The sequence below is a fragment of the Carcharodon carcharias genome, chromosome 18 (genome assembly GCF_017639515.1).
Source record: "Carcharodon carcharias isolate sCarCar2 chromosome 18, sCarCar2.pri, whole genome shotgun sequence".
Taxonomy (NCBI): domain Eukaryota; kingdom Metazoa; phylum Chordata; class Chondrichthyes; order Lamniformes; family Lamnidae; genus Carcharodon; species Carcharodon carcharias.
In genome coordinates this window covers 67271653-67293410 of record NC_054484.1, presented here as the reverse complement: position 1 = coordinate 67293410, position 21758 = coordinate 67271653, and the positions used below count along the sequence as shown (strand labels likewise).

The window sequence follows — 21758 nt, the reverse complement described above, 5'->3', positions numbered from 1 at the left end:
CCCATCTCTTGTGACATTGTCACATGAGGGGGACATGTTAATAATTTTTTAATTTTTCTATTTTTAAAGTTTTTTGGATTGTCAGTAATCTCCCTGAGACAGCACTTAGTCTCAGGGAGCAGTGCACTCTTTCGTGCGCATGCGAGAAAGAGCTCACTTTGACAGCTGGGGGTTCCCTCCCCCCCACCGCATAGCGCTTCCTGTCGGGCAATCCGCTGGGCGATCCTTAATTGGCCCGTCCATTCAAAATGGTGGTGGGCCCTGTTTCGGTGGCGGGGGTCGGCTGTCTGCCCACCGTCAAGCTGGTGGGGCCCGCATGTCCACCATGGGCAAAATCTGCCCCAAGTATTTCATGGATGGTCCCAGGAATCAGTCTCTGATGAATCGAAGCCATTTTTCAAACAAGGACACGAAATGAGCAGTCAAGATGCTATTCAATTATTGGGTGCATGAGTAGTAGTTCCTTCACAAGGAAGGGAACCACTCTTAGTAGAGTTACACAGTGCCCATCTGGGAATCTCGAGAATGAAGACAGTAGCTCAAAGTTATCTTTGGGGGCCGGGAATGGGCGGCAATATTGCGAAGGTGGTTAAACCTTAAACTGTGTGCAATGCCAAGAGCTACAAAAGTTGCTGGTGGCAGCCCCATTACACCCATGGGAGAGGCCTAGTAGATTGTGGGTCAGATTGCACATAGATTACAAAGGTCCTTTTCTTGGAACCATGTTTCTCCTGATTATATGTTTGTGAGGTTAAATGTTTGTGAGGTTAAGTCAGCCACTAATATTGAAAAACTATGCCAAAACTTTTCTATCCATGGATTGCCAGAAGTAATGATACTGCATATAATAACGCTGAATTTCAAAGAATTATCAGCCTAAATGGCATCAATCACGTGAAGACTGCCCCATACCATCTGTCACCTAACAGACTGCTGAAAGAACAATACAAACTTTTAAGGTGGGAACGAAAAAGTTAACAGGTGAATCATTGGAAACTAAACTTGCTCATTTCCTGTTTCACTGCAGAACAACTCCCCACGCTATGACAGGAGCAACGTCTGCAGAATTACTGATGAGGCGCCATCTTCATTCAAAACTAAGCCTAATACTTTGCAGTTTGGAGGGGAAGGTGGAGAAAAGTCAAGGGAACCAAAAAGCAACTCACGATTTGCATAGTCATGAATGACAATTTACTGTTGGAGAAGCAGTGTATGTAAGGAATCTTGGTGGAAGACTGAAGTGGTCACCTGGTAAAGCAAGCTCTTGGACTGGGCCATTGTCACACCACGTGGAAGTGGAAGGCCGGATCACCCATAATCATGTGATCATTTAAAAAGAAGGGAGATACCCCAACAAAATGATGTTCTGCCTGTAACCATTGCTGAACCTGTGGTTCCTGTTGAAGTTGTTCAACCAAGGATAGACATGCCTGATTTTTCTGTCAGAGTGGGTGGCACTGAACTGCCTGTGCCTAATGAGGTACCTGATGTTAATGCAGTTCCAGAGAATGTGGTTCCTGCCAAAGAATCGGAAGTCAATGAGCTACGACGTTCCACACGGATCAGGAACCCACCTGAAAGACTGAACTTTTGATTTCATGACCTGTGTAAATATTGTAATGTCATGAGATAAATATCCTTGTAAATACAAAATGTACAGAAAAGTTAAAGGAGGAGGAATGTAGTACTTATAGTTTTGATAAATGTAGGACTGTAACTTTATGAATAATCCTGTGTTGTAAGGTCACATGATCTGTGTAAACCAATGAGTTTGCAGCGTGGGGAAACTCTAGGAGAGAGTTCGATGCACAGATGTAGCTGCTGCTGCTGTCTTGTAAATAAAGTTCAATGTTTCCACCAAGAAAAGTTGCTAGGAAAATCAACTCTATAACACACCTCTATGATATGCAGGGGCTAGAATTCCTCAGGGATTCTGTTGGTTTTCTGCTGTAACTCCAGCTGCAAATCAGCAGCAGGTCCATGCTGTTTCCGGAAGTTTCCAATTTGCCTGGTAAAGGCAGAATCTGCACCTGCTCGTTATTCATTCCAAACCAAACACAAATTGCCATTTTAGAGTCACACAAAAAAGACTAAAGATTACATTGAAATTATTCCTGTATTTAAGGGCTGGATTTTACCATTGATGATCAGGGGCGGGGCCCGCTCACCAACATGAAAAATATCGCGCGGTGATATCAGGCGGAACTCCCGATGTCACTGCGCCCCATTTACATTTTCAGGAAGGTGGGGGTGCAGCAAAATCAGCTGCAGGCCCGCTGAGCTGTCAATGGCCAACTGATAGGCCATTGACAAAGCAATTAAAGTAATGGTGGACCTGCCCATCCAACCTTAAGATTGGCGGGCAGGCCAGGAGCCTCGGCGCAAACTAGAAAAATCATGAAACCTCATCCACGGGCGGGATGAGGTTTCATGTAGGGTTTTAAAAATTTTAATAAAGTTTTTTTGGAAATTATGAACATGCCATTGTCACATGAGGGGACATGTTAGAGAAATTTTATTTTTCAATTTTGAGCTTTTTTACATTTACAGCCGATCTCCCTGAGGCTGCACTTAGCCTCAGGGAGATGAGTGCAACTTTCGTGCGCATGCATGAAAGAGCTCACTCTCGATTTTGTGATCCCCCCCCCCCCCCACCACCCGCACATGGAGCTCATAGCATTTCCCTGCGGACGTCACGCTGGGTGTGATTTAATTGGCCCACCCACGTAAAATGGCGCCACGATTCCGATCGGGGGTGCCGATCAGAAGTGTGCCCGCACATGCCAGCCTATCAGCTTCCCCCCCCGACATGGGGGAAATTCAGCACTAAGAGTTGCAACTGAAAGCTTAAATAAGATCAAGCAACTATATTCACTTAAAAATTCAACTGACCTTTTAAATATAGTTGAAGGACTTAGCAACTGCCTGGGACTCCATTTTTTATGCTCCAGCAAAAATCTGGCACTAATATGATGGATTGAATGGCATTTCTCTGTGCCATAAATTCCATGATTCTATTATGAGATGGCCAAATCTAGATGTCAGTTGTAAAGGCTAAATTAATTCCATTAAAAATAATTATTTAACACCTCTTCTCAAGAAGAACTGATAATAATAAGCAGTGGCTGACTGCCAGCACAAATGTTATTTCTGAGGAAAGGGTAATTCACCTTTCATATTGATTAAGTCAGGACCTTTTAGTGTTGAAAACTGAAAGCCTTTTCTGCCCTGAAAACCTTTTCTCAGCACCCAAAAATCCCAAAGGAGGCACAGCATTAGTTAAATACTGAGTAAAAGTTTCTGCGGCTGTACCAAAATGTTGTTTTCACCCCTATTCTCAGAATAGCAGGTCCAAGTGCACCGGTATGACCTTTATTTTTCCACTTCTTAAACCATTCTGTGCTTTCTGGGTGAGATTCTACATGGGCAGAAATTTCCCCCCTTTGGCGGGGTTTGTGCGGGGGCGGGGGTGGGGGTGAACCCGATCGGCGCCCCCCCCACTGATTGGGGCCGCGCCAGCATTTTTCGTGGGCGGGCCAATTAAGTCCCGCACAGCATGACGCATGCCCAGAAACACTGAGTGCTCCCTGTGCAGGCCGGGGTGGGGGGGATTCCCTGAGCTGAGGCCTGTGTTCTTTCATTTGCATGCATGCAAAAGAAATCTCAGGAGGTAACTTGCACTTATGAAACTTTGAAGGAAGGTTAAAAAAAAAAATTTAAGGACACGTTCCCTCATGTGAAACTGTCACATGAGCTGGGACATGTCCATTAATTTTTTCAAATTTTTTATTTAATTAAGAAACCCTTCATGAAACCTCACCCCACCCGTGGATGAGGTTTCATGAAAAGTGTGAAGGCCGCCTGGGCTCTTCGCCCGCCTGCGCGCCAACCTTATTCTTAACTACTTTAAATACTTTCTTAATGGCTTTAATAGGCCTTTGACAGTTCAGCAAGCGCACAGCTGACATGGCTGCGCACTCGCCGAACTGACAATCTAAATGACGCGTAGTGACATCAGGATGCATGTCCGATGTCACCGCGCATCATTTTACGTGTTGGCGAGCTCCCGCTCATTAACCTGAAAACTCTTTCCCATGTCTTTCTGCTCTGGCCTCATTCCCAAAACTAGTTGCCATTTTGAAAATTCCCTAAGTGAGGGTGAAGCTTTAAATTATTGGGTCCACCACAGAATGAAATATTACTTTTTGTGCCAGTGGATCGTAGATTTAGTACGAATATTTGCTAATGTTAAACATTCTGCAAATTTACTGTTGGTTGGAATAATGTAAGAAAAGCTGTTTGTCTCTTTAATGTTATTGTGCGGGAAATATATACAGTACTATTTCAATAAGCGCTTGATGTTAACATATTTTCGGATAAAGTTCACACCCACAACATTTAAAGGCTCTATTTACACATAATATTCCGACACTAGCCCAAGTGGCCATTGGTTCCTGTTGTGAATTCTATGACAAGACATATTTTTCTTTTTTTGTGGCACAGTAAAAACTTTTACCATTTTAATAAGTCAGGCATATAGTATGAGAAGCCAAGGTCAGGTGGTTGTAATTACTCACTAGTACAAGCCATGGTCGGTGGGTCTTTTTCTGCCCTGAAGTAACCGCTATCACATTTACACACTTTTGAGGCATCTTCATGGGTGAAGCTGTGTGGAGGACATTTGGAGCACTTGATGTTTCCAGCAAAAGCTTTGTAGAATCCGGGCCTGCAAGCTAACAGAGTAACAAAATACATAACTGTTAAAGATGAATAATCACATGCCAATTAACTTGAACTACAGAGACAATGGGTGGGATTTTCCAGCCCCACCTGCCGCCAGGATCGTCCAGTCCCGCTGAAAGTCAATAGACTTGGCTGTGCCGCCGAATCTCCCATGGCAGATCCTGAATCAACAGGGCCAGAAAATCCCAGCCAACAGTACAGATTCTCAATGGTTGGGTTTTAACAATTATGTTAGTTGGTTTGTATGCCAATACTGCTGCTGCAAACCTGAATTCTTCACCTCAAGTGTTATTAATGCTTCCGTTAGCTTATATAACATAAGATCTAGATCTGGGGATGAAGCCTCAGATCTGGAAGTACTGAAATTGGTCCTCAGGATTGTGGGGGTCAGAGGACACTGAGTGAGGACCCCAATGTTCAGAAGCACCAAAGAGGGATATTGAACAAAAACAGAATTACCTGGAAAAACTCAGCAGGTCTGGCAGCATTGGCGGAGAAGAAAAGAGTTGACGTTTCGAGTCCTCATGACCCTTCAACAGAACTGGCTGTTCTGTTGAAGGGTCATGAGGACTCGAAACGTCAACTCTTTTCTTCTCCGCCGATGCTGCCAGACCTGCTGAGTTTTTCCAGGTAATTCTGTTTTTGTTTTGGATTTCCAGCATCCGCAGTATTTTGTTTTTATCTAGAGAGGGATATTGGACTACTGAGCGGGGTTCAGGATCCAGGAGTATTGGGGAAGGGGTTGGGTATCTGGGATCTGAAGCATTATGAAGTGGGACAACCTAAGGTGAGGGAACACTTATGTGGGGGCACAGGCTGATGTGAAGATCCTAGAGGTAGGAACTTAGAAAGATTTGTGGGCGCTTGGTGGTAGCATTTGATAGTATTGGGCGAGTTGCTGGTAATTGGCAGTATTGGGTGGGGGAGGAAACTGGGTCAGGCACCCTTAAAGGGAAGCCCAAGAATATGAGAAAGTAACTAACCTTGGGCCCTTTTGGAGCATCAGTAACCCTGTCATATCCACCCATCTTCATTGTTTCTGCTTTTACGTTGTTGCATTAAACACAGTGCATTATTAATTTGTTTGACAAAACATAAAAGAGAGATTTTCCTCTTTACTATTTGGAGAATGCCCAGGCAATGGTACAAAAATGGTAGCAGAGACCGACCGCATCTTAACAATGCTGCTCTGGAATTTCTGTGGAGCTCCCAGAGCTGACATAACTGACCCTGCTCCTATAATGTGTGCAGGTCCAATATAGCTATGTAAATAGAAATGGAGGGAGTATTTTTCTCCTTGACTGCCCTTGGAGTGTCCTATCAAGTGGTAGCGCCTAAGGTAATGGTCTTGTGCTGGGATCCTCTTGGACAAGAAGTTTTGCAGGTAACCTGGGGTCAGCTCAAAGATGATTAAAGAGAAGAAGGTAATTTAAACTTAATGAAGAATCTACCCCCTACAATCTTTGTGCGTAGAAAGTCAAAGTCCTTCATTCTCTCAGGCCAGCAGGTACAATCCTGCAATTTCTCCTCCTATCCCTGAACAAGGTGCTGCCTGAGTGGGTTTGTGCCAGGAATGTAACTGGGCCAGCAATGCCAATAGGCACCTCTTTCCTCACCAGGGGAGGCAATGGCATATTGGTATTGTCACTGGACTAGTAACCCAGAGACCCAGGGTAAAGCTCTGGGGACCCAGGTTTGAATCCCAACATGGCAGTTGGTGGAATTTGAATTCAATAAAAAAAATCTGGAATTAAAAGTCTAACGATTGCCATGAAGCCATTGTTGATTGTTGTAAAAACCCCACTAATGTCCTTTAGGGAAGGAAATCTGCTGTCCTTACCTGATCTGGCCTACATGTGACTCCAGACCCACAGCAATGTGGTTGACTCTTAAAATGCCCTCTGAGCAAGGGCAATTAGAGATCGGCAATAAACGCTGGCCTAGCCAGTGACGCCCTTCATCACATGAATGAATAAAAACAAAGTCTATTGTACTCAGGTGGAAAATGTTTTTGGCCATCAATCTTTAACATAAACCTTCACAAATAAAAAAAAATGACACTATACAACATTCAAGGCAGCATTCTTTATGCCTTATGTTTTTACAATTAAAAAAAACGTTCAAATCTCCTAAAAATGGTTCACTGTCTTTTTGAAAGGGCAGGGGCAAATTGATCCCTAAACCCCCAGCCTGAGCTGTTTGGGTAGAAAATGCGTACCGTGGGTTGGGGTGGGGGAACCAATTTCCAAGCACAATCTTGCAATTCCCATCCACTAGCTGACCATGCTCTATTTGGATTTTTTTGACTTATGACAGCTTAGACAGCAGTGCCTAAAGGGGTAGTATGCTGATGGCTATGAGGAAAATACAGAAGTTTTGCTTTTGACTTCAATGTGGGGTCTGCTTGGCTGAACAGCAATACTACAGTTTGTTGCTCACCCTCTTCCTGCTCACCTGCCTCTCCAAGATTTACCTGCAGGCAAGCCCAGTGCCCGGGCTGACCCATTTTGAGAAGGCCCTGAACAGCAAGCTGCATTGGGATACCTGATTGATGTCTACTGCTCACCAGTATGTCAAGAGGCTCAAGGCCCAATTTCCAGTGAACCTTGAGCCCCCATCTGTGGGATCATGTGCTACCTACTTCACACTAGTTTTCAACATGAGACCAATATACTGGTCAACAACAAAAACAGAATTACCTGGAAAAACTCAGCAGGTCTGGCAGCATCGGCGGAGAAGAAAAGAGTTGACGTTTCGAGTCCTCATGACCCTTCGACAGAACTGAACAAATTTGTTAACACGTTTGGAACCACAATGAAGAGGAAGGGTCTTGCCATGGTTTACATGGACAGCAGCCAATCAGGGGAATCCAATTTTACATCTAGGCTAGATTTACAACGCCTGTAGAAACAATCTGAAATTTTTCTTTGACTTCGCCACTGAAGAAAATACATTCAAAACATCAGCAAATTGAACCACAGATGCTGTCAATTACAGACACTGCCTCAAAGTCTGTGAGCTAAAATTTGATAAAAGGAACAGCTGTTAATATTTTAAAAGTGAAATTTGTCTAAAATAAGCTTTGAGAATTCAATCTTCAATTTTGATCCAATTTTACAAAAGTAGATAGATTCATAAATCTTCAAAGAATGAGAGTATATACTTGTCCACTTCAATCACAAGAAGTACCCCTAGAGGTGAACAGACACACTAACACGACATCCGGGAGCAGAGAAATATGATATTCAGTCTTCAGTCTTTTTTTGTAAATTCATTTATGGGATGTGAGTGTCACTGGCTGGGCCAGCATTTATTGCCCATCCCTAATTGTCCTTGAGAAGCTAGTGGTGAGCTGCCTTCTTGAACTGCTCCAGTCCATGTGGTGTCGGTACACCCACAGTACTGTTAGGAAGGGAGTTCCAGGATTTTGAGCGACAGCGAAGGTATGGCGATATATTTCCAAGTCAGGATGATGAGTGACTTGGAGGGGAACTTCCAGGTGTTGGTGTTCCCATCTATCTGCAGCCCTTGTCCTTCTAGATGGTAATGGTCGTGGATTTGGAAGATGCTGCCTAAGGAGCCTTGGTGAGTTTCTGCAATGCATCTTGTAGATGGTGCACACTGCTGCCACTGTTTGTTGGTGGTGGAGGGAGTGAATATTTGTGAAAGCCAATCAAGTGGACTGCTTTATCCTGGTGTCAAGCTTCATGAGTGTTGTGGGAGCTGTGTTCATCCAGGCAAGTGGAGAGTATTCCATCACACTTCTGACTTGTGCTTTGCAGATGGTGGACAGGCTTTGGGGAGTCAGGAGTTACTTGCTGCAGGATCCTAGCCTCTGACCTGCTCTTGTAGCTGCAGCATTTATATGGCTATTCCAGTTCGGTTTCTGGTCAATGGTAACCCCCAGGATATTGAATGTGGGGGATTCAGCAATGGTAATGCCATTGAATGTCAAGTGGTGATGGTTAGATTCTCTCTTGCTGAAGATGGTCATTGCCTGATACTTGGGTGATGCGAATGTTGCTTGCCACTTATCACCCCAAGCCTGGATATTTTCCAGGTCTTGCTGCATTTGAACATGGACTGCTTCAGTATCTGAGGAGTCGCAAATGGTGCTGAACATCGTACAATCATCAGTCAACATCCCCACTTTTGACCTTATGATGAAAGGAAGATCATTGATGAAGCAGCTAAAGATGGTTGGGCATAGGACACTACCCTGAGGTACTCCTGCAGTGATGTCCTGGGACTGAGATGATTGACCTCAATAACCACAACCATCTTCCTTTGTGCTAGGTATGACTCCAATCAGTGGAGAGTTTTCCCCCTGATTTCCATTGACTCCAGTTTTTCAAGGGCTCCTTGATGCAGACATGGTCAAATGCTGCCTTGGTCTCACCTCACTTCTGTTCAGCTCTTTTGTCCATGTTTGAACCAAGGCTGCAATGAGGTCAGAAGCCGAGTCCTCGAAAAAGTTTTGGAAATTCATGAAAATTCTATGGAAATTGTGGAAGAAGAAGACGATGGAACTGGCCAAAGAAGAACTGGTGAAATACATTTAAGTAGGACCTTCAAGAGTGGGACACCAACTGGGCTGGACCGAAAGAGACTGCGATAGACCAGGGCTGGTGGTGGAGTCTTGCTGACCATTGTTCTTCCAGTACATGCGAGGCAAAATCCAAGGTGGAAGCATCCCAGATTTGCACTAGGTGTGGTAGTGGGTGGTAAAAAGTATGTTTTACCTACCAGCCACAATGGCAGCTTTTTGCATCATATCATCCTATTCCCATGGCAGCCTGCCTTGTGAATTATTTATTCATGGGGAACACGCCAGATCACTGGTGAGTGGGCTCGAACTTGCCTGCCATGCTGTGACCTCAGCGCTTCCAGACTCTGGGTGTCATATTTAAAGTGCACCAGAGTGCACGCCTACTTCATGTCTTCAGACCAGGATTGCTCCAGGCGACAAATGCCCCGAAAGCGAAGAAGGCAGCAGCCCCCAAATTTAGTGACACCTCTCTGGGGTGCCTGCTGGACACAATGGAAAGCCACCACGATGTCCTCTTCCACCACTTTGGCTGCAGGAGGTCCACCAGAGTCACCAATCTGGCCTGGGAGGCGATGGTAACAGTGCCACCAGAGAAGGTCAGCCATTCAATGCAAGAAGTGGATGAATGGTCTCATCTGTTCCACCAGGGTAAGTCAACCTCCTCATCACTCTCAACTCACACACTCACAAACCCATCACACATCCACAAGGATCTCACACCTCAAGAGACAACACTACTAACTCTCATACACACCCTCACATCTCCATCAGGCTCATACCCTCTCGGGCTTGCGTCCTCATCCTGTCCATGGCTCCGCTCACCACACAAACATTCCACGCAGAGCCATGTGTCCTGCTCACACTCTCTCTATCTGTTTTCATGCAGGAGAATCTGGCTCACGTTAGCAGGGAGAGGTCCCAGACCAGACTGAACTTGCCCACATTAGGCACCTCAGTCACTTTGAGGAGTGTGCCATGACACTGGCTGGTGAAGAACTGAACCGAGCCTGTGGTGACGGTGAGGTCGGCGGCGAACACCCTTGAAAGGATCCTACATCACATCATCCCTCTCTCAATGCAACTGTGAGTGCTCTCTCTCTCCTGCTTTTGACTCACTGCCATGACTAATTAACTCTACTTTGGTTCACAGGGAGCTCTGCCAAGCGATCGGCACCCTCAGCCAGCCATTCCCTCAGCTCTATCCACGTCCTCACCTCCAGCCAAGACAACACCACCTCTATTGAAGAGCTGGAATTAAGCAGCTTGGAAGACCTGTCACAGCGTTTACCCACACCCTCCACCAGCACAGAGACACACACCTTGGTGGGACCTAGTTCAAGAGCAGGTTCAGGTTCACAATCTGGTGGTCACTGCATGGACACGTGCCTGCAGCAGGAGGAGGCAAGTTCAGTTGAGCACCCCAGCACTCGGAGGACTGCTAGGGAAGAGGTCCGAGTCAGATGATGAGTGTCTGGATTCAACTTTCCAACTCATCATGCAGAGTCAGAAGAAGGCTTGGGAACATCACACAGAACTGTTGAAAGCCCTCAACAGAATGGTACATGAGTCGGAGCAGTGCGTCTGCCTGGTCTCTGATGAAGTGGTGCCCACATGTGCACATATGGAGGTTCCATGGGAAGGATGATGGATTCCATGGAGACCCTGGTCCAGCAGAACATGGAGATGCATGCAAAATTGCACTCTGTCATGGTAGCCATGGGTGGGTTCCTGCGGTAGCAACGTGAAAGGGAAACGGGGAATCTCGAGGTCCCTCCAGGTGCTCCTTCCCCTCAAGGAGTCAGTGTGTGTGTGTGTGGCAGCACATTCCGAACGTCAGTTGTCCATCTGAGCTGACCTGCATCTCCGCCCACCCACTGATCACACTCCCATGCAGCACCTGTGCCCGTCCAACACGAGGCTCCGCTTACTTTCAATCTTGACAACCATGGTAATTGTTAAGCTTCTCATCAGCTCCACCGTCCTTTCCACTCCTCCAGTCACCCACGTTCTTTCCCCCATCACTGTTGGCCCCTATGCCATCACCTTCTACGTCCCCACTGTCACCTAACAACCTGAACCCTTTTCTTTCCAGGATGTCCAGGTAAATGTGCAAGCTCCCCACTTTCTTGAGAATCCCACCCCCATCCACAGTGACCTCCTCTCTCCCACCCCCAGGGTCTGTGTCTGCCTCTGAGATCCCACGAACCACCCTTGCCATCCCTCGCACTGCTACCATTGCATCCACCGCCTCCCACTCTTCCGGTTCACTCTGCCCCCTCTCATACTCACCATTCTCTCCTACCACACCCACCTTGACTTCGCTCTCCAGGAAGCAGTCATTGCCTACATAGACCCCTCCTTTTCACATCCACCTGTACATCCCCTACCCCTTACTCCCTCCTCCACCCTTACTCTCTCCTTCCTCCCCTGAATTCCTTCCCCCCTCCAAACTCTTTCCCTAACACCTTCTCCCTGCCTTACCTTACACCATCCCCCACCCAAAAACTATCTCCACAGTTGCTGCATTTTCCCCCATTACATTCTCCTCCCTGTACTCCCTTGTCCCTCCTAAACTCAACCTCTGACACATTCATTCCCCTCCTCCCAACCTCAACCCCCAGCCCAACAATAAGCGCCCCCCCCCACCAAACCTCCAGCACCACCCCTCACCCCACCCAGTACACCTTCCCCTCCCACTCACAGTTGAACCTTTCTCTTCCCCACCTTCCACCATCCGTAGCTGTCTATGGCCAAGACCATGATGTCCCAAAGCAGACTCCAGATATCAATGGAGACCTCCCACCTTCCGTGAGCTGCTTCGCAGCAGAGCCATGTCCATCAGAATCCAGCTATCATGCAAGAGTTCCTCCAGGGTCCGGTAGCTGTAGGGCTCCAGCATCTTCTGCTCCCCAGATGTCTGCGATATGAGCAAGGCCTGAATGGTAAGTCCTGATTTCTGCACACTTCACACTTGTCAAGATAGGTTCTGGGCTGGCGTGTTTTCCCGCAGACGTGGGTGGTAAATTTGACATGGGGGGATGATTCCGATGGTCAAGCAAGATTATGCAAATGCATGGAAATTAGGTTCCCGACATTGGGCGACAGGAAAGGTGGCCCGCCATTGATGGGCAGAGCAGACGATCGCAAACTGGTTTCAAGATGACATAAAAATGAATTCACACCCAGCATGATGCCCAACACCAATGGCAATGGAAAATTCTGACCTAAGTCTAAGTTGTTGGACTATGCAAATATTACATGCACATATGCAGTTGTTAACTTACTTTTAAATGATTCAATTGGTTGAACTAATCCTTCCTTTTGTAGGTAGATTTGCTTGATAGGTTATTCAAGATTAGTTGTACAAAAGAGCTGAACACCAGAGGTGAGGCGAGAGTGACTGCCCTTGGCCGAGTGTAGCATCAAGGAGCCCTAGCAAAACTGGAGTCAATGAGAATTGGGAGAAAATGCTCCGAAAGTTGAAGTCATACCTAGAACAAAGGAAGATGGTTGTGGTTGTTAGAGGTCAGTCATCTCAGTCCCAGGACATCACTACAGGAGTTCCTCAGGGTAGTGTCCTAGGCCCAACAATCTTCAGCTGCTTCATCAATGACCTTCCTTCCATCATAAGGTCAGAAGTGGGGATGTTTGCTGATGATTGCACAATGTTTAGCACCATTTGCGACTCCTCAGATACTGAAGCAGTCCATGTCCAAATACAGCAAGACTTGGACAATATCCAGGCTTGGGCTGACAAGTGGCAAGTAACATTTGCACCAAACAAGTGCCAAGCAATGACCATCTCCAACAAGAGAGAATCTAACCATATACCCTTGACATTCAATGGCATTACCATTGCTGAATCTCCCACTATCAATATCCTGGGGGTTACCATTGACCAGAAACCAAACTGGACTAGCCATATAAATACTGTGGCTACAAGAGCAGGGCAGAGGTTTGGAATCATGTGATGAGTAACTCACCTCCTGACTCCCCAAAGCCTGTCCACCATCTACAAGGCACAATCAGGAGTATGATGGAATATTCTCCACTTGGCTGGATGAGTGCAGCTCCCACAATAATCAAGAAGCTTGACAACATCCAGAACAAAGCAGCCCACTTGATTGGCATCACATCCACAAACATCCACCCCTTCCACCACTGACGCACAGTTCCAGCAGTGTGTACCAACTGCAAGATACACTGCAGGAACTCATCAAGGCTCCTTAGACAGCACCTTCCAAACCCATGACCACTACCATCTAGAAGGACAAGGGCAGCAGACACATGAGTACACCACCACCTGGAAGTTCTCCTCCAAGTCACTCACCATCCTGACTTGGAAATATACCGCTGTTCCTTCACTGCCGCTGGGTCAAAATCCTGGAACTCCCTCCCTCCCTACACCACATGAACTGCAGCGGTTCAAGAAGGCAGCTCACCACCAGCTTCTCAAGGGCAATTAGGGATGGGCAATAAATGCTGGCCTAGCCAGCGATGCCTACATCCCATGAATGAATAAAAAAAACTTAGTAGTTTCTCATAGCTGTTTTGTAGGTTCTTCCCTCAGATTTTGTTTCTATGTTCCCTACCTCTTCAGTTTAAATTTGCCAGTCTTTTGCTTTAAGCCAATTAATAAAACATGATGGCAAAACTCTGAGTGTACAAATGTAGTTGCAAAAGTGTGATTGAAAGGAATTAATTGTGACAAAAAATGCATGCAAGCTGATTGATCTCCAATTGCAGTATACACGGTAACTGTGTCTTCTCTTTTTGCATTGTTGTTTAATTTTCTGACTCTCATTTTTGTCTTTTTGCTACTCTTCTTTCCTCAAGTGAGATGCAACGGGTGGTACGGTGAATAACAGCTGCAAGCTTTTGATCTCTTTCCTCCAGTTACTCATTCATTATGGCCTCTACCTCTTTCCATTCCTATTAACTTGCCACTCCCATTATTACCCCAAAGTGTTCCCCATTTAGCTGTGAACTCAACTCTTGTACTGTTCCCTCAACCTTTCTCTGCTGTCACTTACTGAATTAAATCTTCCTAAAGTTTACAAAAAACAAGGGTTACAACATGTATGTAATCACATACTCTCTTTCTCACATATACGTGCACACACACACATCCTTTTTACCTCTTTTGAACTTTATTCCCTCATTTATCAAAATTATTTTAATGAAAGCTCCTCAGCAGAAAGTGCTAGAAGTTATGCAAAAATATTCCACCAGTATAACAGACCAAACATCCAGGGAAATTAGGTACACAATTCACCCTACAATCTAAATTCAGCTGACATTCGTAGCCTAAGACAAGAACCTTGTGTGAGGTTGAAGATTTTGAGTAATCATTAATGAAAGCATTTAAAGATACAGAAAGCAATTTAATATATAGAAATTTTATCACGCAAATATGGATTCGTCATTTTCATTTTATGCAAACTCTTCTTCTGAGCAGTTAGAAATTTCAGTTCTGAGAGAAGAAATGGTGGATGAAAATGAGCTATTCTGGGGACTTGGTGGTTAAATTATACAATCAATGTAATGAGTTTACACAGGGCAAAAAAAATCAGACAATATAAAGTTGACAAAATATGAAGTCTGAGTCAAGAGTTTCTGCCAGTTTGAGCTGGTCTTATCAGTGTAACTAGGCCAAATCAACTGAACTAGGCAAAAGATTGGGGAATTTTAAATGTGAATTACATGAAGCATAAATCAAGTTTCCACAAGCATTAACATTGGTTTAAAATCAATTTGTCTGTAGCCAGCCCCACCCACAAAACTGGCGACACCCCCAGATAGAAATAATGAAGTGGCGAATTTTCAAGGATCGCAGCCATTCAAAAAAGATCTTCAAACTGAGTTCATTTTTTAAAGGCACACAGGCACATTTTAGAAGCTTTTATATGTCAAACAATGTTAATCTTACTAAAAAAAACTGACTAGTGCACACTATGAAACTAGGAAATGGTTCAGCATAGTCTTTTTTCTCTTTGGTTCCCGGCCCGAAGTCAGGTCCTTGGCGATTATTCGCCGAACTGCAGCCATGATTTTTTACTACAGTGAGGCAGGAGGACGAGGAGGCAGGCCTCAAAGCTACCTCAACCAAAAATGGGATCAAACCCCATGCTGTTGGCATTAATCTGATCTGCATGCTAGCCATTTAGCCAACTGAACTGACAGGCACCCAGTTTCTTTTTAGTTAATTAAAATCAAGTTAATATCCAATTACTTTCTATTGTGCTGACACATGAACGGTTTTATGCATTTGGTTATGCAAATAAGTTTGAATGGAAACTCAAGCCATAACTTCACTTTGAGCAAATTTTGTTCCCAGTTTCATGAATTCACCAAAAGTAGAAACTCTACCCTCAGAAGTTAAGTGGCATGGACACAACTGTGTGTAAGTGTAACATTTCTTAATCAAGATGTAGATGTTGTTACAATTACATTGCCAGGGTCACTATACATAATGCTAGCTAACTGAAAGTATTCAAAGGAACAAAATATTAATATGATGTTATTTTGCATAAAATGTTAAAATACTTGCCAATAATTTTCCCTCAGAACACTGCTTGTCACTAGGCCTCGATTGTAGACAAGAAAGATAGTGCAGTCCAAGTCAGGAATTTATTCACGTTGGCCCGAAATCTCTGATTGGCCAACAAAAAAAGAATGATGAATTAAAAAAAATCTCTGTCCCACCTAATGGTTCAGCTGAAATTAGGAAAACACACCATAGAGTGTTGGGGGTGAATTTAATTGCCAGATAACCCCATGATTCGAAATCACCGGGAAAGAGCAATTTATATTCAGGTCAGCACAACTTCAGAAAAAAAAGATGGAAATTCTATTCATTAACAATGCGTAAATTTGAAGATTTGGGTTAAAATGTGCTAATGACAATTCTGTTCAATTAGCATCAAATCTACATAAAACTGCTCCGAAATTAGAGTAATAGAGAATTAATCAAATGTATTGGAGTCATCCAACCTTTGAATTATTTTTAGAATGTCAACTGTGTTGTGCCTTTGCATAAAACTGAATACGATCTCGGGGAGGCATTTCACTCTGTGTTACTGTTAGCAAAAACAATAGCACAAGTACAAAACAGGATCATACTTTCTACTCTTATAATGGTTTTACTAAAATTAATGAATGCAAGAATTTCAGTCTCAAAGAGGAGGAATAAAATGCTGCAAAACTGAAGATTTCCTGTTTTTATCCTTACATAGATTTGTTTAAGCTTTAATTTTACTGCAACAGTATTTTTAGACCATATGTGTTATGTTTGAAGTAATTTCCAGTATGACAAAGAAATTATTTTTCACTATGAATACCTGTCAAGGAGTAATGACAGGGCTTCAGAATGGTTTATTTCCCACTTTGCACTCAGTGACAGCACCAAACACTATTAAGTACGACAGATTAAATGCAATGCAAATCTCCCTCAGATTGCCTTGAATGTGCCTCAAAATCATACCTACAGTTAGGAACCTTTTACTGCAAGTTATTTTTTTCTTTATTCTTTCATGGGATGTGGGTATTGCTGGCAAGGTCAGCATTTGTTGCCCATCCCTAATTGCCCTTGTACTGAGGAGCTTGCTAGGCCATTTCAGAGGGCATTTAAGAGTCAACCACATTGTTGTGGGCCTGGGGTCACATGTAGGCCAGACTGGGTAAGGATGGCAGATTTGCTTCCCTGAAGGGCATTAGTGAACGAGGTGGGTTTTTATAACAATCAATGATAGTTTCACGGTCACCATTACTGACACTAGCTATATATTCTAGATTTTTATTAATTATATTTAAACCCACCAGCTGCCATGGTGGAATTTGAATCCATGTGCCCAGAGCATTAGCCTGGACCTCTGTATTACTAGCCCTGTGACATTACCACAATGCCAGCATCTCACCTACACTCACTCGTTTCCCATGTTCCTTATTTTTAAATGAAATTGCTGAATGAGCTTGATAAGAGTAGAATTTGATACTGGTTCCATATGTGCTATTACAGCACATTAGCTAGAGTAATTCTGCTCGAGACATTTTACTATCACACAGCATACCTGAATCCATTTGTCTAAATGTATTCAAACTCAGATAATTGTGATGAAAAGCACGTTTTTAAGTCAATTGTATAACCTAGTCCTGAAAATTAAGCATTTGGAGGTTGTATACTTTTATGTACATGTCATGGTTCAGGATTCTGTGGCCATTTTCTCCACACAACAGTCTTGGACAGAAGAGAATGTGTGTTGTGGGCAGGTGTTTACTCAAAAGGAAGAACTTTTCATATTGGCTCCACGCTAGGTTTGCCATCCAGAGGCAGAGGCCAGAAATGGGCAATTATTTTGTGCACATGCCAAATAATAACCCATCATGAGCAATGTCTAGTCTTTCAGGAGTCATCCAGCAACTTGGTATTGCCAAATTTCTTTAATATCTGATACTTTCAAGGAAGGCATAATCAAAACAGACCACTAAAGTAAAAGATGTTTGCAGGCTACAAGTTTAGAATCTCACCCTGGTCAGGAAGACTTTGCAAATTTATGTTAAGAGCCCCCCCAAAGTGGACCTGTGTACACCTCTTTACTAATTTTTGTCCCAATTAAACAGGCAGAATTTGTACTAATTGAACCAAGAGACTCCATTACTCTGTAAACACAGAATAGTTACAGTGTGCAAAGAGGAGACTTTCACTCCATGAACTTCCTCCTTCATGTTGCTAACAGCCTCGCCATGACAATAATTTCTGAGCAATTGTCTTCAAGGTAAATTTTCACTGTAAAATTACTAAATTGTTAAAATAACAAATAATTAACTTGCTGATCTGCAACATTAGGTTCAATTAATAATGAACAATATTTCATAGAATCTCAATTGAACATAAATGTAAACAGATGGCCACATTACCCATTCATTGGCTTCTTAGCTGGAATAATTTTCAACACAGAATTGGATTGAAACATATTCCATGCATTTTACATTTTATTTTTATTTAATTGTGCAATATTTTGTATTTTATATAAGCATCTATGTTAAGGAGGAAACTTAAACACATACAAAATCCAAGGATTAGTGGAATTGGGTCATTTTGGCTTTATAACAATGACAGTATAGATACAGAAAGATATATTCACTTTGCATATGTATGTTCCTGATACAACTGTGCATAGGCTGTGGAAGGAGCAAGAGCAACAAATTAGATATTACTGGGTAGAACTTTGCCCCCCATTGGGGGGGGTTGAGCAGGAATGGGCACGGGTCCGATCGGCGCCCCCAATAGGGTCTGCGCTGCCATTTTAACACGGGGGTGTCTCGGGGAGATAAGTTTTAAGTTTTAAAACGTTAATAAACTGAAGAGATAATTTTTATGACATGTGCCCTCATGTGAAACTGCCACATAAGCTGGGACATGTGCATTAATTTTAATAAAAACGTGTGCGAAAATTTAATTCATGAAACCTCATCCCACCCATGGATGAGGTTCCATGGAAAATTCAAAGGCCGCCTGGGTTCTTCTCCTGCCTGCCAGTCTTAAGGTTGGACAGGCAGCTCAGCTAATCGCTTAATTGCCTTTTTAAATGGCCTTAATAAGCCTTTGACAGTTTGGTGGGTGTGCAGCTGACTCGGGATACACGTCCAACGTCCCCTGCATCATTTTAGGCCTTGGCAAGTGGGCCCCGCCCCCGCTCGCTGAGTTGAAGACTCAGGCCATTATGTCCTTTTAATAAAAACTTGTTTTTACTTACTGTACCTGAAAATCTGGTGGTTGATGAACTTATTGTGTGCATTTATCATGATGGTGTCAAGAAGATAAAATAATTCTCATAATATTATTGGAATTTATTGTAAAATAGAGTAACAGTGGGATGTATCTATGGCCTGAATTTTCCCATCGGCGATTTGGGGGCGGAGCCCGCTTGCCGACGAGAAAAGATGCCGGATGATGTCTGGAGGAACCCCCAATGCCATTCCGGTCCCTTTAAATTTTTAGGAAGGTGAGCGGACAGCGAAATCAGCTGTCCGCCTGCCCACCTGTCAAAGGCCAATTGAGGCCACTGACAGACTAAGTAAGATAATTAAAGACCTGCCCGGCCAACCTTGAGGCTGGCAGGCAGGCTAGGAGCCCCGGCGGGCTTCTGAAAAAACATGAAACATCATCCACCAGTGGGATGAGGTTTCATGTCCGTTTGTAAAAACTTTAATACGTTTTATGTGATATTTATTAACATGTCCCATCTTGTGTGACATTGTCACATGAGGGGGGACATGTTAATAATTTGTTAATTTTTCTACTTTTAAAGTTTTCTGGACTGTCACGGATCTCCCTGAGAAAGGGCTTTGCCTCAGGGAGCGGCACGCTCTTTCATGCGCATGCGCGAAGGAGCGCACTTTGACAGGTGGGGGTTCCCTCAGCCCCCTGCACAGGAAGCGCTTCCTGTCGAGCAGGCTGCTGGGCGGGCCTTAATTGGCGGCGGTCCCCGTTTCAGTGGCAGGGATCGGCTGTCCGCCCGCCGAGCTGGTGGGGCCCGCACGCCCACCAAGGGCTAAATTCTGCCCTGTGTGTTTAGATGAGCAGGATTTTGCCCTTGGCGGGAGTGCTCGGCAGGGGCAGGCAGGAAGCCGACCGCTGCCCATGATCGGCTCCACACCATGATTTGAAGCAGGCGGGCCAACTAAGGCCCACCCTGCGTGGATCGCGAGCGGCAGAAGAGAGGTTAGTTTTGAAATGTTAATTAGATAAAAATGAGGAAGTTTAGAAATAAAGGTGTCAAGGGAACATTCGCTTTTTGAAATAAACCAGACTAGATTGTTTTCAAAGGAGGGGTGAAACGTGTCACCTAGCCAGGTGAAGTTTAGAAATGGTGTGTTTCTTTATCCCAAAGATTACTGGTAAAACTTAGTGCTATGAAAGGGTTTTATTATCAGGGAGATAAAGCCCAAAGACATAGTGAAACAATGGGTATTTGCTTTCAAAGACATGCATAAAGAAGTAGCGAGGGCTGTGTTTAAGGTAAGGCATTTTTAAGATCTTACAAGTGTGTGAAAAGCCTTCAGCATCCATGCCTCAAGCTGTTGTCTTCACAGAGATGAAGTTAAGAAAACTCACTTGGAAGTTGACTTGTTCCGGGTATCATCTTTCTTTGCCTGGCTCTTTTAAAATCTATGTGTCTTACAGTTGCCTTAATGAAAGTTTAACCGGGGGCAAAATTTTACATTCGGCATTCAGGCGCGCGCCCAACACGCCTAAGCGCCCGACGTCATCACGCACTATTGTGATATTTCGTTTGGCAGCCTTGTGCCGGAGTCAGCTGCACGCCCACCGATAATTGAAAGGCCTATTAAGGCCATTAATGAGCTAATTAAAATCAAATTAAGGCAAAAAGGCAAAGTAGCCTTTACATTTTTTAGGAAACCTCATCCACGAGTGGGATGAGGTTTCCTAAAGCAAATAAACATTAACTGAAAACTTTATTTTTGAATTAAAAACATGTTATTATTAACAGAGTCACATGACAGAGTCACATGAGGGAACATGATTTTTAAAATTTTTACTGTCTTTAATAATTTTTTTAAAAAGCGCTTCAATCTCCCTGAGGCAGCTCCATGCTCCGTGAACTGTGTGCCAGGTCCGTTCTCCCTCCTCCTCCTGCCCACACAGGTAGCGCTGAGCGCTGGCACTTGCGATCCAAGCATGGCGGGCCTTAATTGGCCCACCTGCGTGAAATCGCGGAGCCGAGCCGAGCTGATCGGAGCCAATTGCGGGTGGAGGTCGGCTTCCCGACTGCCTCCGCCCACTCCCACCAAGCCCGCCCAATGAGGGAAAAATTCTGGCCTGGGAGTTAAATTGATTAGGGGATTAAGAAATTATCATAGTAGTAATTTTTAAGATCGATGTATGCATTTAAAGTCACTTCTTCTATTAATAAATGTTTAATCCAGTTTTGTAAAAACCTATAAGACTTGGTAGTCTTATTACTACTGAATTCAGGGCATGCATTCAAAATTTATACAAATTGCAAAACAAGCTGTGGCAGTTGTTTCAAGTTTCCTTTTGGGATTTGAACAACTCAGCATTTGCCATCGGCTGTGCCATAACAATAGGTTAAAAGAGATGGGATTCTACAGTTTAGAGAAGTGTCCATAAGAACATAAAAATACAGGAGCTGGAGGAGACCACTTGGACCTTTGAGCTTGCTCCTCCATTCAGCATAACCATAGCTGATCTTCTACCTCAACTCTGGATTACCACACAATCCCATTATTCCTTAACTCCCTTAACTCCCAAACATCTATCAACCTCTGTTGTGAATATGCTCTGCAACAGAGCATCCTGAGCTCTCTGAGGTACAGACATAAAAAGATTCACAACTCTTTGACCGGAAAAATGTCTCCTCATCTCAATTCTAAATGGGCGACCCCTTATTCTAAGACTGCGACCCTGTGTTCTAGATTCCCC

The 21758-nt window shown here is 44.1% G+C and overlaps 1 protein-coding gene across 1 annotated transcript in view; it reads right to left on the bottom strand.

The window, feature by feature from the left end:
- epha6 (eph receptor A6) overlaps positions 1 to 21758 on the bottom strand; it is a 701323-nt gene that overhangs the window by 416133 nt on the left and 263432 nt on the right. The window contains exon 2 of the mRNA XM_041210989.1: positions 4578 to 4733. Within this exon, the coding sequence (XP_041066923.1) occupies positions 4578 to 4733 (156 nt within the window). The remainder of the gene's footprint in view (positions 1 to 4577; positions 4734 to 21758) is intronic.